This window comes from Pleurodeles waltl, chromosome 11 (assembly GCF_031143425.1).
Source record: "Pleurodeles waltl isolate 20211129_DDA chromosome 11, aPleWal1.hap1.20221129, whole genome shotgun sequence".
Classification (NCBI taxonomy): domain Eukaryota; kingdom Metazoa; phylum Chordata; class Amphibia; order Caudata; family Salamandridae; genus Pleurodeles; species Pleurodeles waltl.
This window is the reverse complement of record NC_090450.1, coordinates 682,604,864-682,622,203: the sequence shown is the minus strand read 5'-3', so window position 1 is coordinate 682,622,203 and position 17,340 is coordinate 682,604,864. Positions and strand designations below refer to the sequence as shown.

At 43.4% G+C, this 17,340-nt stretch overlaps 1 protein-coding gene across 1 annotated transcript in view; it reads right to left on the bottom strand.

Annotated features, from left to right (window-relative positions):
• GMCL1 (germ cell-less 1, spermatogenesis associated) overlaps positions 1 to 17,340 on the bottom strand; it is a 556,440-nt gene that overhangs the window by 460,922 nt on the left and 78,178 nt on the right. Inside the window, exon 3 of the mRNA XM_069214203.1 lies at positions 15,299 to 15,395. Coding sequence (XP_069070304.1) covers positions 15,299 to 15,395 — 97 coding nt within the window. The remainder of the gene's footprint in view (positions 1 to 15,298; positions 15,396 to 17,340) is intronic.

Sequence of the window (17,340 nt, the reverse complement as noted above, 5' to 3'; positions counted from 1 at the left end):
ACCCACGAGTCTGTTGTAATTGACCTCCATTTCTGCAGAAAAAGACTCAATCTTCCCCCTACAGGAGAAGTATGGTTGATAAAGTGGGGAAAACTAGGGCTGCTTCTGCTGTTGTCCACCAGAGGAGGATGAAGAAGAAGAGAGCTGCTGAGCTGGACCTCTAGCCCTACCCCGCCCTCTAAAGGCACGATAGGGCGGATTGGCAGGTTGCTGGGCGTAAGACTGTGACCTCCGAAAGGCAGAACCTTGAATGAACCCTCAAAACCTGCGAAAAGGTCTATAAGGCGTTATAGTAGAGGTCTGTAATCCCAGGGACTTAGCTGTAGCCCGACAGTCCTTAAACCATTCAAGGGCAGAGTCTGCCTTGTCCCCAAACAGCTTTTCCCCATCAAATGGAAGGTCCATTAAGGTGGATTGTACGTCTGAAGAAAATCCAGAGGACCTTAGCCAGGCATGTCTCCTTGTAGCCACCGATGTTCCCATGGCCCTGGCAATGGAATCCGAGGTATCCAGGCCAGATTGTATAACCTGCTGTGCAGCAGCTTGCGCATCTAAGAAAAGGGACCCAAACGATTTCTGCATCTCCTGTGGCAGATCCTTCACCATTTCTTTAGCAGAGTCCATAAGGGCGTGGACGTATCTGCCCAGCACACAGGTAGAATTAGTTGCTTTAAGGGCCATGCTGCAAGATGAAAAGATGTTCTTTGAAGACTGTTCCATCCTCTTGGATTCCCTATCAGTCGGGACTCCAGGGAATGTTCCAGGGGCAGTCTTCCCAGAACATGACGCCTGAACTACCAAGCTTTCCAGAGACGGGTGCCGTGATAGAAAAACCGGATCTCCTGGAGCACTTCTATGTCTCCTCGCCACTGCCCTGTTCACAGCAGGAGTTGTAACTGGCTTTTTCCAGAAGTCCAAAATAGGCTCAGTCAAAGCCTCATTGAAAGGCAGCAAAGGGTCAGCACTGGACGAAGAGGGATGAAGTACCTCTGTGAGCAGGTTAGTTTTTACTTCTGCCACAGACCAAGGCAAATCCAGGTACTCAGCTGCCTTCCTCACCACTGCATGGAAGGAAGCGGCCTCTTCAGTAAACTCCCCCGGAGACGCAATGTCCCACTCCGGGGAAGTATCCAAACCACTTGCAGTGGCAAGGCCCTGGAACTCATCTGAAGGCTCGATCTCGCCTTCCTCAAGCTGTCTATATTCCTCCTCCTCCAGAAGTCTCAATGCCTTTCTCTGAGATCTAAGATGTGTTTCTAGGGCCGGCGTCGACAAAGAATCCATCAACGCCAAAGATCTCGAACTCCAAACAGGACCAGGAAGGCTCCCAGGCTCATCCGGCGCCGGTGCCAACACGGAGTCGGCTGATGACCTTCTCGGAGTCGGTTGGCCGGAAGGCGATGGAGCCGGCCTTGATGGAGACATCAACGACGCCGGATGGCGCAGAGAAGGAGTCGGATGATGTGCAGGCGGATCCACAGTCACAGGTGGAGGACTCCTGCCAGGGGAGGCTCTAGGAGCCGAACCGCCAGTTTCTGTAGGGCAGAAGGGCATGAATGGAGCAGCCCTGTACGACGCCGGCGAGCCCAAATTGAACGCCAATGTCCCCGTGGGACCCGCCGGTGCACCAGCAGGGGCCATGGATTGAAAGACTGCATACATCGCATTCAAAAATGCGGCCTGATCCGTCCCTGGAGCTGGGAAAGCAGGGTACTGTTGTGCAGATGTCTGCTGAACATCAGGATCCCTCGGCGCCGGCGAGAACTGAGTGCTATGTTGAACGACCTCAAAAACTGAAGGCACCGGTGACAACTCCGGACTCTCCTGCTGAGGCGTGACAGTAAGACTCATCTCCCATGTCTTCTGGCGTCGTGAAGATCGAGACCTCGATCGTCTCCGCTCCGAACGGCGCCGACAGTCATGACGGTGCCGAGAGTCATGATGACGCCGCTTCTTATGCTTTTTGGGAAAAGCATGGGAGGAATCCTTTTTATGGCCCTTCTTCTTAGCTTTAGCCAAAAAGAGCTTCGCCTCATGCTCCTTCAGAGCTTTTGGATTCATGCTCTGACACGAAGAGCAACCTTCCACATCATGCTCCGAACTAAGGCACCAAATACAGTCCGAGTGGGGGTCGGTCACTGACATCCGACCCCCGCATTCTCTACACGGCTTGAAACCGGACTTCTTCGGAGGCGACATTGTAACCACCAAAAATCGTTACAGTTAACAACGAGCCAGGAAGAAAAAACGTTGGCGTCGAAGGCACGGAAAGAAGGAAAACTGACGTCACTACGCCGACGAGGACCTCTTATTGGCACGATGACGTCAGACGGAGTCACGTGGAGCCGTGCCATTATGACGTCCTCGTCGACGTGGACAGCTAGGAAGAAGACTTTCCGTCGGATGCTGGCGCAAGGATCGAATTCTTAAGGTGAGGAATCCACAGGTAGTTGTATCCATCAGAAGTTGTAGTGCCCAGGGCCCCTGCTAACCAGGTTCCCTGGGCCAGAGCTCTTTCCCTGCAACTGTTGTGATGCATTGGCACAATTGGATACACCTTTAACTACCACTATAAGACGCTAGTAAAAGGTACTTGGGTGCCCAGGGCATGGGCTACTAAGGGTAGGCCCCTGAGGGCAGCAGCACTGATTGCACCGTCCTCTAAGGGCATGCATCCAGATGCATCTAGCTTTGCCATTACAGACTGGGTGTCCGTGTGCAAACCTAAAAACACAAACTCGACATGGCACACTGCCCTGTCCACCATACACTCTGGATAAGACACCCCTCTGGCAGGCCGTCCAGACCTAAGGCAGGGTGCACCATAGTATATGTAAGGGCATAGCTGCATGAGCAATATGCCCTCACTGTGTCCTTGTCAAACCTGGGACATAGTGAGTTAACAGAGCAGCCATTTAGATACATGTGCTGGAAACTGGTCAACACAAGTTTCCAAGTTACATGATGGCCACTCTGAACCCTGGGTTGTTTGGTATCAAACTTAGAATGATAAATCCAAACTGGTACCAGTACTGGATTTATCCCTAAATGTACCCAGGGGTCACCTTAGAGGTGCCCCCTGCAAAAGCTAACTACCCTGGCATGGTTGCTGACTGGTCTTATCCAGCCTGCCACCTCCAGATACCAAATCTACAAACCTTGAGGGAGAGATCCATCTCTGTGGTTTGTAGTACAATGCCCTTCCTAGGTGGAAGTGCCAACACCCCCTCCCTCACGAATGCGCACTGCCCTGGCGGTGAGGTTCAAAGGGTTTACCGCTTTTGAACCTCGACCCGCAGGCCTGCTTCTAGCAGCTGATTATCACCCCTTTGCAGACCCCCACGTTTGGTCAGAGCAAAGGCAAGAAACTACAGAGTAGGAGGAGTGGCCCCACCTGGCATGCACCGCCCCTATGGTGTTGCCTGCGAGGTGGGAACTCCATTTCATTTTCCTCCATCTTGGATGGAAGGAAAATAGCCAATCAGTGTCGTGGTCAGTGACGTGGGTGATCATCAAAAGAAGGGTACCCTCTAAATAATGATAAAGAAGCGGGAGAGGGAACAACAACAGCAAAGAAAAAAAAAACCTACCTCCAAAAAATAGTTCCACAGTGTGGAATCTCGGCATTTGATAAATATCCCAAATCATGCCAAAGTCATAAGAATACAGTCATGCAGACAAATATATACAAATATTTTTTTAACATGGTATTCATTTATAGAAATCAGCACAATTAATATCAAATATACATAAAAATAGTAGAAAGTTTGTGAAACCTGGGAAAAGTCTAAAAATAGAAAAGAACATTCATTCCACTTCAATCGCACTCATTAAAAACAAATAAAAAAATATATACAGTGGGACCATACTCCATGAAAATATAATAATACCCTACTAATCATAGAAAACAAAACAATTTTAGATGAAAATGTCTCTTATACGTTATCAATAAAATCATCATTATTTGGGACAATTTCCTAAAGTCTGTTGTTAAAGAATTCATATGCAAAACAAAAAAAGTATGGTCCGATCCACAGTGCTGTCCCAATTGTAGTGCCGACACACCTTAATGACGGAGGTTAATATATACTATAATTTTGGCTCTATCACATGCTCGCTATTCTCACTCTGCGGTCATATGCCTCAGAAGAGGTACTACAATTTGGGAGGATAAAAATTTGGCCTCCTGGAATGTATTCCTTCTTCTGAGACAACCCTTATGGGATCACAGTGCATGCTGAAAAGGATTTTGTGTTGATGTTTTCACTCTGCATGTTGAGAAGCATGAGGGCACTTTGAAGAATCATAACTTTCATCACGAAGGGGTCCATGAACCGGCTATTTAGTTGGTTTAGAGACAAGACCACTTGGCGAGATAGATTTATCCAATCAAGCCACTGATCATAATTACAAAATTTTCTATTTACTGTGTTTAAGAGGGTATTAAGCCTCTCCTGGAAAGCTTTTTTGCACCACGTACTTGCCAAGTGCCCTGAGGAAGGTGGGTGACCTTTTTGGTCATGCGGTACCGAAACCTGTGTCGGCACTACAATTGGGACAGCACCGTGGATCGGACCTTACTTTTTTTTTCTTTTTTTTTTTTTTACACACACTTCTATAACACCAGACTTTAGGAAACTGTCCCAAATAATGATGTTTTAATTGATAACGTGTAAGAGAAATTTTTATCTAAAAAAAAAAAATTCTATAATGAGTAGGGTATTATTATTTTTTCACTGAGTGTGGTCCCACTGTATATATTTTTTTACAAAGGGTGTTTTTGATTTGGAATAAATGGTGTTTTCTATTTTTAGACTTTCCCCAGGTTTCACAAACTTTCTACTATTTGCATGTGTATTTAATATCAGTTGTACTGATTTCTATAAATGAATAAAATGTTAAAAATTATTTTTATATATTTGTCTGTATGACTATATTCTTAAGACTTTGGCTTGATTTGTGATATTTATCAAATGCAGAGATTCCCCACTGTGGACTATTTTTTGGAGGTGATTTTTCTTTTTCTTCACTGTAGTGGGTGTAGCCACCCAAAGTTAGGTATCCCATTGGTCACTACCAGGTTCCCCCTAAAACACCCACTAAACACAGTATTTAGTGGGCATCCATAGACCAGGTAATCAAATTTGATGGACAAAAAAATGAATCACCAAGAAGACCCAAGGCACAAAAACTGTAGAACCTGCTGCACAAAGAAAAGGTGCCAAACCATGCCTGCTGCACCCAGGACCCGACAATCGCCTCTGAGGAGCCACTGGACAACTGAAAACACTTTAAAGAACCACAGAGGATCTCCAGGCTTTCAGAATCACATTTGGTGGCACTGCGCCCTCCAATGGTCAAACCGTACCAATACTCTGGGTATTGGTCAGCAAGCATCAGACACCAAGAAAGCCAACTTGCCAGGTGCTGAAAAAAAGCCCAGGAGGACTTTAGGAACCCCCGCAGAGTGCCCCTGTTGTCCTGCAAACAACCCTTGAACCAACTTACCTCCAGTTCCAGACAGCATCCTTGCGCACAGCACCTTGTTTACCGATTCGCTCAGCACCCCACCATCCAGTGCCCTGCAACGAAGAACCTGCTGTTCTCTAATGGTCCCCCAGCCCTTGTGACCTCGACACTCCAAGGGCACGCCAAGGAACCATCTTCAAACTTACCTGTACAATGCTTTACCAAGTGGTCCCCAGAAGCAGCCCTGCACCAGCTCCAGAGACATTTCAGTGCTGCTCCCGCCGGAACTTCTCCAGCTGGCACAGTGTGCCCACTGACGACCTTGACCAACCTGCAAAGGAAGAACTTGGTAAACCAACTGTACAATGTTACATGCATTTTTAAAGGTGATCTTCCATTCCATTGATTCCTACGGTGCGTAATTATGCACAAAGACTTTTTATTAAAATTCAAAAATTAATCTCTAAAAAAGTACTTAACCAATTTTGATAATCTTGGTCTTACAAATTACATAAACATCTGAAGTATTTTTATAAATTGGTCTTCAGTTATTCCTTTGAGTGTGTAAATCACATGATTGATACTGTGAGTACAACAAATGCTTTGCACTTCTCCAAGATTGACCTAACTGCTCGACCAAGCTACCTTTAAAATTAGAGCATTAGGCGATCTAGTTTTTACCCCTTTAAACAAAAATGTGGTTGCCTGGACCCCCTGCACAGTGTGCCTAGCTATGCACACTACATAGAGGGCCAGCCTACTACAATAAAACGTGCAATACATCTCAGGTAACCATTGCCTGAACCAAGTACTGTCTGTGAACTTTGCTACAGATTCATGTGGATTCTATGCTTTAACAATAACTCTGCTCTCACAGAACTGTCCAGTAAAGGAAATACGGACTGGTCTATCGGTCACAGGAACAACGGAAACTGCTCATCTGCACCAGAACCTGTTTCGTACCTGCCCTTTAGTGTACTGATTTCTGCACAGATAACTCTTACAGCACCTGTAGTATACAACGGTGATTAAACACACCAAAACAAGACAGTACACACAAGAAATGTTAAAATACTTCACTTTATAGTAAACGAAAAGCACTGGTCTGGACAATTAATTATTGTACCTCTTCAGTTCTTTGGAGTTTCTATCCTTCAAACTACTTCCCTGAAAAGCCTGACTGCTCACCATTCCTACTGTGCAAATCAAAAGCGGAAAGGTTTACTTGGCTCAGATTGCAGAGTTTTAGAAGGAAGCACCCAAGGACACCACAGGCAAGTGACTCCAACCATCAGGGTTGTGACTGAGTACCCATTATTTGCCCTGTACTTCGCCTCCGTTCAATAGGGCATGACAGCCATTTAGGAGACAATTTCTTAGTTCATTTATGTAAAACGCAGCTAAGTTTTAACAGATGTTTTTGTGGGCTGGGGCTAGTGTCTTTGTGCAGGCAATGCACAAATTCACAGTTAACCCCGCTACCAAGGAGACAAATGCGTTCAGGACTTTCTGAAGCCGTTGGAACGGCTTCAAAAAGTAGGTGGCCCCAAATAAAACCGACTGTAATGTTAGAGTCTAAAATGGATATTATCTAGAGGCATTTCATCTACTTTGCGATAAAGGCATGACTGGTTTAAACTTAGGTATGTGAACTAATTTTGCTGTCTTTAATGATGCAGTTACTAAATTGCGATGTTAACTAAACTGCAGCCATTTTGCATGTCTATGTTATACTAATACGCTCAAGTTCTCTCGACTTTGATGCATCAAGACTAGTATCCATGCTGAAACAATGTAGTAAGAATACTCAATTAAGGTAGCTCAGTTCCTGTTGGTGCATCACTTTAACCGCTTGTGTGCCTGGGACGAGACCACCTCGTCCTGCTATGGGCCCCAGGGGGGAGCGCTAGCGCTCCCACCGTTGGCCAGGCACACCCCTCCCCAGGGCAGGGATGGAAGGGGAATCGCTTCCCCTTCCACCCCCGCGGCGCCTGATGACGTCAGCGCACTTTTGCGCGCTGACCTCATCAGAGGCCTTCCCTCTTGGAGGCAGATCGGCCTAATAAAAATAGGCAGCTCTGCCCCAAGGGGAGCAGAAATGGCCTAAAACAAGTTTGCCTCTTTCCCCCCCCCCAGGAGAGCAACCCTTGCCTAACAGGTAGCTCCCCTCAAGTGAAACTGACAAAAAAAAATCCCTGGTATCTTGTGGTTTCTGCCCCCCTTGGGGGCAGATTAGCCTAATAGAAATATATATTGCCCCCAAGGCGGGGCAGAAACGGCCTAGAATTAATTTTGCCCCCAGGGGAGCGACCCTTGCCTAAGGGGTCGCTCCCCACATATAACAAACAAAAAGATATACCTGGTGTCTAGGGAGTTTCTGCCCCCCCCCGGGGGCAGATCGGCTTAATTATATTAGGCCGATCTGCCCCAGAAACAGCCCTAAAATTATTTCCCCCACCTTGGGGAGCGGCCCTTGCCCAAGGGGCCGCTCCCCTTATGTGTACATGTAAAAAAAAAAAAATCCCTGGTGTCTAGTGGTTGGCCTAGAAAAAATTTTGCCCCCAGGGGAGCGACCCTTGCCTAAGGGGTCGCTCTCCACAAATAAAAAAACAAACAAAAAAAAAAAAAACACAATCCCTGGTGTCTAGGGGGGGGTTTTCCCCCCCGCCCTCCCCCCCCCCCCCCCCCAGGCAGATCGGCCTAATTGTATTAGGTCGATCTGTCCCCGGAGTGGGCAGAAACAGCCAAAAACAAATTGTCCCCCTGGAGAGCTGCCCTTGCCCAAGGGGCCGCTCTCCTTATCAAGTATTTAAAAAAAAAATCCCTGGTGTCTAGTGGCATTTCTGCTGCCCGATTGCAAAGGATTTTATTTTTGCGCCAATTTCACACAAGGGGATCGACCCCTTAGGCAAGGGTCGCTCCCCTTGGGGGGCAAATTTATTTTAGTTCATTTCTGCTCCACTTGGGGGCAGATCGGCCTATTTCTGTTAGGCTAATCTGCCACCGGGGGACAGAAACCACTTAGGCATCAGGGATTGGTGTGTGTGTTTTGTTCGGGGGGGGCAGCCCCTTGGGCAAGGTTCGCTCCCCATGGGGGCACATTACTGTTGGCCATATCTGCTCCCCTTGGGGGTAGATCGGCGTATTTTTGAAAGGCCCATCTGCCCCCAAGGGGGGCGAAAGCCCACCAGAGACCAGGGAAGATTTTTTTTCAAAATAAGAGAGTGGAGGTATGGCCATACCCCCACTGCAAATAAATGGGGCTAAAGTTGTTCGGCCCACCAGTGGGCAGATGGGGCAATTACCCCCGATCCACACCCCGGGGGCAGGAAGTGTACTAAATGCCAGGGAATTAAAAAAACAAAAACAAAAAAAAATACAGTGGGGTGGTGGCTACCAACCAGTATGGGCATAGATATGCCCCCACCCCAACTGAAGGGGGTAACAGACTTTCAGCTCTCCCCCGCACACTAAAACATCTTATCCCGCAGCAAGCGGACATTTGATTATTTGGGCTTTTGGTTTTAGAATTGGGCCATGAGAGCTTGGCTAACTCTCAAAATTGTCCCACTTGGAATGGTGAGGGCTGCACTTTTTGGACTTTGGGACACTGCCATGTAGAAAAATCCACAAGACCTAGACACATCTAAAAACTAAACATCTGGGTGGAGTCCAGGGTGGTGTGCTTCACATGCACCCCGGACCATTTTCTTACCCACAATGCCCTAAAACCTCCAACTTTGCTGGAAATCACACATTTTTCCCACATTTTTGTGATGGAACCTACAAGAATCTGCAGGAATCCACAAAATTCCTACCACCCAACATTGTCTCATCTATACTGACAGAAATTCGGCCCCACTTGTCAGTCTAAAAATGTTTTTTTCCAAACTGCCCTTTTGGACCCGCTTTGGTTCCGCCTCAATTTTGACATGTACCCACCTACACAAGTGAGGTACCATTTTTATCGGGAGACTTGGGAGAACCCTGGGTGGGAGGAAATTTGTGGCTCCTCTCAGATTCCAGAAATCTCTGTCACCGAAATGTGAGGAAAAGGTGTTTTTTTAGCCAAATTTTGAGGTTTGCAAAGGATTCTGAGTAACAGAACCTGGTAAGAGCCCGTCACCCCGTCTTGGATTCCCCTAGGTCTCTAGTTTTCAAAAATGCACAGGTTTGGTAGGTTTCCCTAGGTTCCGGCTGAGCTAGAGGACAAAATTCACAGGTAGGCACTTTGCAAAAAACACCTCTGTTTTCTGTGGAAAAATGTGATGTGTCCACGTTGTGTTTTGGGGCATTTCCTGTCGCGGGCACTAGGCCTACCCACACAAGTGAGGTACCATTTTTATCAGGAGACTTGGGGGGGAACATAGAATAGCAAAACAAGTGTTATTGCCCCTTGTCCTTCTCTACATTTTTTCCTTCCAAATATAAGACAGTGTGTAAAAAACACGTCTACTTGAGAAATGCCCTGTAATTCGCATGCTAGTATGGGCACCCCAGAATTCAGAGATGTGCAAATAACCACTGCTCCTCAACACCTTATCTTGTGCCCATTTTGGAAATACAAAGGTTTTCTTGATACCTATTTTTGACTCTTTATTTTTCAGCAAATTAATTGTTGTATACCCGGTATAGAATGAAAACCCACTGCAAGGTGCAGCTCATTTATTGGCTCTGGGTACCTAGGGTTCTTGATGAACCTACAAGCCCAATATATCCCCGCAACCAGAAGAGTCCAGCGGGGGTAACAGTATATTGCTTTCAAAAATCTGACATTGCAGGAAAAAGTTACAGAGTAAAACGTAGAGAAAAATGGCTGTTTTTTTCACCTCAATTTCAATATTTTTTTGTTTGTTTTTATTTTCTGCAGGAAAACCTTGTAGGATCTACACAAATTGCCCATTGCTTAATTCAGAATTTTGTCTACGTTTCCGAAATGTTTAGGTTTATGGGATCCAGCATTGGTTTCACACCCATTTCTATCACTGACTGGAAGGAGGCTGAAAGCACAAACAAATCGTAAAAATGGGGTATGTCCCAATAAAATGCCAAAATTGTGTTGAAAAATTGGGTTTTCTGATTCAAGTCTGTCTGTTCCTGAAAGCTGGTGATTTTAGCACTGCAAACCCTTTGTTGATGCCATTTTCAGGGGAAAAAAAACACAAGCCTTTTTCTGCAGCCCTTTTTTCCCCATTTTTTTTTTTTTTTTAAACAAAATTTTCACTGTATTTTGGCTAATTTCTTGGCCTCCTTCAAGGGAACCCACAAAGTCTGGGTACATCTAGAATCCCTAGGATGTTGGAAAAAAAGGACGCAAATTTGGCGTGGGTAGCTTATGTGGACAAAAAGTTATGAGGGCCGAAGCGAGAACTATTCCAAATAGGCAAAAAAAGGCCTGGCACGGGGGGGGGGGAAAAGGCCTGGCAGCGAAGGGGTTAAATTTCCCTTTTCATTGTTTTGATGAGAAACCAAGGCATCGCCAGTGATGCAATCTAAAGTTTCAGTTTCTGTTACATGTACACAGTTTCAATCGCCTTTGTGTAGAAAGCATCTAAAAGTTGGAGAAATTTGGGAAGGGTTACCATTGCATGCTCATTTGCTTGGCAAGGCTAAGCTCTGCCTCAACAAGTCGCAATTTAGCTTTATTTTTGCACACACAAAAAAATGTTTTACACTTTAAGTGGGCCCAGAGACTCACAGAATGCCGAGTTGGGACAGGAGCTGCCTACAGACTGGTTGGGTAACATTGAAAAGCTTACCACACGTTAGAAGACTTACTTTCCCCTGATGTGCACCCAGAGAGCTTTACTGGTGAACCAATTACCAATGGTGGTACCAGATGGTCACATCTGAATTCAAGGGTAGGGTGTCTGAAGGGAAACAATATGTTGCTGAGAAAGGGCAGTCAGTTCTGGGTTGACTGGGTCAAAGAAATCTCGGTATCATGTACCAATAGCCTTAAGGAAGTCATGGTAATAAGTGATGAGGATATGTTTGCATGGCAAATGTGTACTGAATTCCCAAAGATTTTCTCGGGATGGTTGGTGAACTGCCAGGTTTCTGTCATAAAATAAGGCTGAAAGAAAATCATACCTCCGCTAGCTATAAAGTAAGTAATACACTGTTCTGCATCAGGGTTGAAGGCAAAGATGAGCTCGACAAGTTGACCAAGGGAAGGTATTATTGAAAGTATGTCAGCCAGTGAATTACTAGCCCCCTTAGTATTTTCAAGGTGTGCAAATGAAAACTTAAGACTATATGTATATATGAGGGTTCTTAACAAGAATGCAACTGTTGACAAATTCCATCTACCTAAACAATGGGATGTTGGCACCAACTAAGGGTGTCAAATGGTCTACATCACTTGATTTGATCTTTGCTTACCATCAAGTAGTATTGCATCCTAAAAGAAAATGCCTAACGTCTTTCATCACACCATTTGGGTGTTTTCAGTTCAACTGTATGCCATCTGGGCTGGCATCAGTTGCTGCTGTATTCCAGCAATTGATGTATCAATTGTTCAAAGATCAGGAAGGCATTTGTTTTTTTCAGGACAATATTCTTATAACGAGGAAGGGACTCTTATTTGAGAAAGGACTTTAGCTGAATTGAAGAAATGTAAGTTGCGCTCAATTCTACCACATATTTGGGTCATGAAATCTCGACACATGGTGTATGTCCGAAAAAATAATTTGGTGGAAGTAATTAAGAACACACCAGCCCCAAACTCCAAGGATTATATTAGAGACTTTTAGAGGTTGGCAGAATGTAATGCTAAATTTGTCAAAGATTTTTCTATAACAACATTGGAGGCGAACCATCTATTGAAATCTCTATTATATTTGAATAGAATAGTGATCACCAAAGATGTGTTGAGCAAATTATGGATGAAATTGCTAGTGCCATTCCTTACATGATTTGGACCTCTGTGCCAAAACGATCATTACCACAGATGCTAGTGTTAAGGGACTGTGGGAAGTGTTGTCAGAGATTGACAAACATGTTTAAGAGGTTCCTATATCTTGTGTCTCACGATCCCTTTCTTCAGCAGAGGAGAAGGTTTCCATGACTGAAAGGGAGATACTAGTATGTGTGGGGGGCATTGACAGGTTCAAGCAATAAATTTGGGTTCAGGATTTGTGATCCGCACTAATCACAAGCCACTGATTAAGATCCTTACCACTAAGGGAACGGAAAAGCCTATGTCTCATCTTGCAGGACTCGCCATAAGATAATTGGATTTCAATTATAAAGTTCAATAGCTGACACGCGTGAAGAATAAGGCAGATTATCTATGCACAGTGCCATTACAATCTGTGGACAAAACATATGATTTATAGGGTGATATGTGTTGGAAGATGTAACTATTTTAGTAATTTCTAAAGAATATTGTTTAGTCGGCTAACAGTCCGATACTGTGTTGAATGACAATAAAGGGCACATGCGAAGGTGATGGCCAGATAACAAGCTGATGAGTAAGATGTTAAGACCATTTTGGGAGATCAAGGACAAGCTGTCATGGGGTTGATGGATTTCTGTTAAGAGGTAGTAGAGTAATTCCACCTTTGTCTCTCATAAGCAGGATTTTAGAAATATACCATGAAGGGCATATAGGGATCCTAAAGTGCAAGAAAAGAGATAAGATGCATTACTGGTGGCCTGGAGTAGATACTGAAATGGAAAGATTTGTATGCGAGTGTGTAGTGTCTGAATGGTGATACAAGTCTAACTACCTTTAGACCACTTCTCTCACTTCTGTCATGGCCTGATGGGCCTTAGAAGATGTCGGCAGTCGATATTTTAGAGCCTACGCAGAAGTTGTTAATCAATATATGTGCTATAGGATTTATTTTCAAAATGGCTGTAGTTAAGTATCTTGGAGAAAGCAGATTTGAACACTGTGATATGGTGTATTGATGAAGTTTTACAGTGGGAGGGCATTCCCAAGTCTATCATTAACGACAACTGACCTTGGTTTATTTCAAGTGCATTTCAGGATTATTTGTCAAGGAACAATATGGTTTGGAGGCATACTTCTATTTATCATCCTGAGGATAATGGAGTCGTGGAACGCTTTAATAGAGTTTTGATGACAAACATACAATAAAAATTGGAAATTGGGAGTAAAGCAATTGTTGTGGACATATTGTACTACACCTATGGCGACAGTGTATTCTCCTTTTACATTTTTGAAAGGGAGGAATCTGTTTACTAAAAATAATCTTGCATGGATGGAGCAGGAGAGGCAGCAGGCTGTCTCTTTGGAAGTTAAGAAAAACATCAATAAAACCAAGTCTGGTTACAAAATATTCTAAGATCAAAAACATGGAGCAAGGATGTTGTCAAAGTTTTAGATCAGAGAGAAAAAAGAGAAAGGTAGCCGTACATTTTTGGGTCTCTATGAGATAGGGGACTCATTTACCAACTCTGCTAGGTTGAGCGATGGCAAAGTAGAGCAATATAGCAAACTAGCTAAGAGTCAAAGTGCACAGAAATCCAAAAGGCTAAAAATAGTGCATCAAGTGAGCAAAATGATGGATGTGGATGGTGAAAGTGCAAAGGAGTTTGGGATACCTGAAGGGCGTGTGGATGAAATGTTGGACTCCCGCTCTGAAGCTGAAAGGGAAAAGTTGTGTCTTTCACTAGTGGACGTGGCCACATTTGTACTCCTCACAAATTGAAAGATTATGTAGTGGGATGATCATATCTGAAATATTAAAGTCTAATTTTCTCCCAATAAAGGGTTTACTTTGTGTGGGTTGATCGTAATTTGAAAACTCTACACTAATATTCTATATTTTTTTTTTTTACATATCAATCATATAAGAAATTATTCATATCTGTATCTTATCTAATTATAGGCAAACATTTATTGTATTAGTATGATAAAATGAATTGTATGCTTAATTATCGCTATGTATTGTAAGGTATGAGATGTAATTCTGCTCGTAGGGAACTAAATTTATTGTTATGTAGGTGATGTTGAAATCTATTGTTATTCATTGTATAAGGGGGAGATGTCCTCTGTTTTATTCTACCTGTCGCCATCAGATTTCAATGTGGCTTTGGGAATGTGATAACGAGGAGAGGAATGGAGTGAATGGAGGTGACCGAGGGAAGCGGAGGCGGACTCCTGGTTGGTCAAGACTGGGGACTAATTCCTACAATAAAAGTACACTTTTCCACAATTAAATATGTACGGAGTCTTAACAATGTCTGTGATTTCCATATTTGTATTTACTTTGAGTGCATTTCACATCATCATTTTCCTTTTAAAGCAATAGTGATTTTGTGGTTGTGTGTTGGGGGAGGGGTGCAGTGTCTAACCATTTGCACAGCAGCATTGGTCATATTCCTTTGAGAACGCTAGCGCTGAACTGCTAGGCCATGTTCCGCCTGAAGGGGAAAACATACATATAGGTATTTCAATTAGAGTCCCTATAGCACAGTGAGTGAGGGATTAAACCCTGGCTATGCCCACATCACTTATGAAAAAAGATATGCTCTTACACACTAAAACAGAGTAAGTGTGCTTGACTAGTTATCCAGTGATGTAAGCACAAGGCTTAAGTAAGGAAGCAAAACAGGCAGCAAAGCATTCTAAACAAGCACATAGAAAATAGAAACACAGAATGTTTTTTTTTTTTTTTTTTTTTAATAATAATAAATGAAACACAGGAGTGCAATTTTTTTTTTATCTGCGCCAACAATTATGCGTCTACAATTAGACAACAGAGGGGAAAAGGAATATCTAGAAAGAAAAACATAATCAAATCTGCCTGAAATGGAGGGAAATAAAGTAACATCATTGCAAGATGTTCTGTGTTACCTTCTGTATCAATATTATGATCCGGAATCTCCAACTCAATCACAGTCATGTTCGTCTCTTTCCACGAGCCACTGAACATGCTAGAAAAGTAGCCAGACTAAAAAAAAAAAAAAAAAAAAAGGAGGGGGAAGAAGAATGAATCAAGATTAGAAATCGGTAAAACATGAAAAGATGGCAACAATATTCGTAGTGCTTGCAGCCCTTATGTCCTTTCCACTACCAAGTCGTGGGTGCAATGAACCATGTCCTGGCCGCTCTTCAAAGTCAGACAGTTTGTGCGCTCTTGTGCGAGGGTCTTTTTGTTAAAAACAAATACTGTTATGTCAATCCAATTGACTTTTTTGACCCCCACAGAACCTTTTTTTTTCCTCTATACATTCACAGATGTTACTGGAACAATACACAAATTGTTGAATGCCAATCAACTGAGGCTATAAAGGGAACTTTTACATTTCTCTACTTAATTGTGTTGCTCGGAAAAACAAATAAATGACTGAATGATAACCAGGAGAATGTGTAACCCAACACCATCAATAACAAGTATGCATACGTTCATAGGCGATTTGGTCTGCCCACGCACAAATGTAATAATTGTGCATATTAATAAATTACTGCATAATCACGTGCTAGCGAGCATTGTTGCTTCGACCATAGTTTAGGGTTCGATTAATACTAAAGTTGCTTTTTATCGCTCGTAATAAACAACAATACTATGGGGGATGTTGTTTATTGGTTTGTGATTAATGACACCTATTACGAGTTTTCCGGGTATTAACATGTATATCTGCATATATAATATGCAGATTTTGGAATGTAATGCACCAAAATCCGCATGGTACGGTAAATAATATACACATCTCCCCTGTTAAATTTCGGAAAGTTTGGCCTGTTGAAATTCAAGATTCTTACTGGATTTTATAATTAACGGATATGATAAACTCCCAAATCGTAGTTCCAACCCGTGCACAAACGGGGGGTTTACACATAGGTAAGAATACAACGACTCACTCGTTATCAGGCCCCGAGCGACATTCTTACGACTACAGGCTAGTCAATCTGAGTTAGAAGAAATTCATCGTTCATTCCCTAACAATGCAGAGTTTGCGTCTCTCTCAAGTCCTCATGTTTCTCCCTCAAGATCGAAGAACTTGGAAAAACAAAGAAGTGCGCACCAGCCAGATCTCCTAGTTCGCCCTCCCTTCAATTACTTCTTCAGCCCTGGTATTGTCAGGTACATGTTTCCATTAAAGCGCGCGGAACAGGATGTACACTTTCTCCCATGCTTTTCCAACTCTTTCCACACATTCTTTTCTTCATTCTCTTGGGATCTGAATCCATTCTCCACTACCTTACTACCATCTCGCCTCTTTTGTGTAGTCCCACAACCCGTAGCTGTGCTCTAATATTCCACCTTGCAAGTCTCCTCTACCTTAACTATTTTGTTCTACTTCTGAGATTTCAGAAGAACTTTTGCTGAAAATCTGGTTTGTGTCTCCTCCTCTTCTGATACCTATAAACCAACAGAGCATAAAAAGCCTAATACCTGTAAATAATTTGTGCAGGTTTCAGCACTGTACCCATCTACACAGAACCTTTCAAGCACAAATGTTTTGATGTGTTCTGTTAACTGAGAAGTGTTCTACGGTGGTAGGTAATCGTGGAACCCATCAAGATAGAAAAAAAGGGATAGGAAATCGATGGACAACAGATATCTTCTGGTAGACTTGAGGGAAGAATGTTGAAGTTGTGTCTTAATAAATCTACGAGGTTAAACTCGTGTAACTCCTGGATGGACAATTTTCCAATTTGGCAACGTTGAGGGCACAACAATAAGTGAACCCAATTTTGATTGAAACCATGATTTTATTTGACTCGGACTGAGACAGCCATCTATTACTGTGTTAAGGAGGTAAACTCTACAGGTTATGCGTTACTATCTACTGCATGTTGCCGACTTCTTATATTGTAATTAATTCTTCTTCTTATATTGTAATTGCAATTTAATTGCAGGAATCTGCAGAAACACATCTTATTTTGTGCAT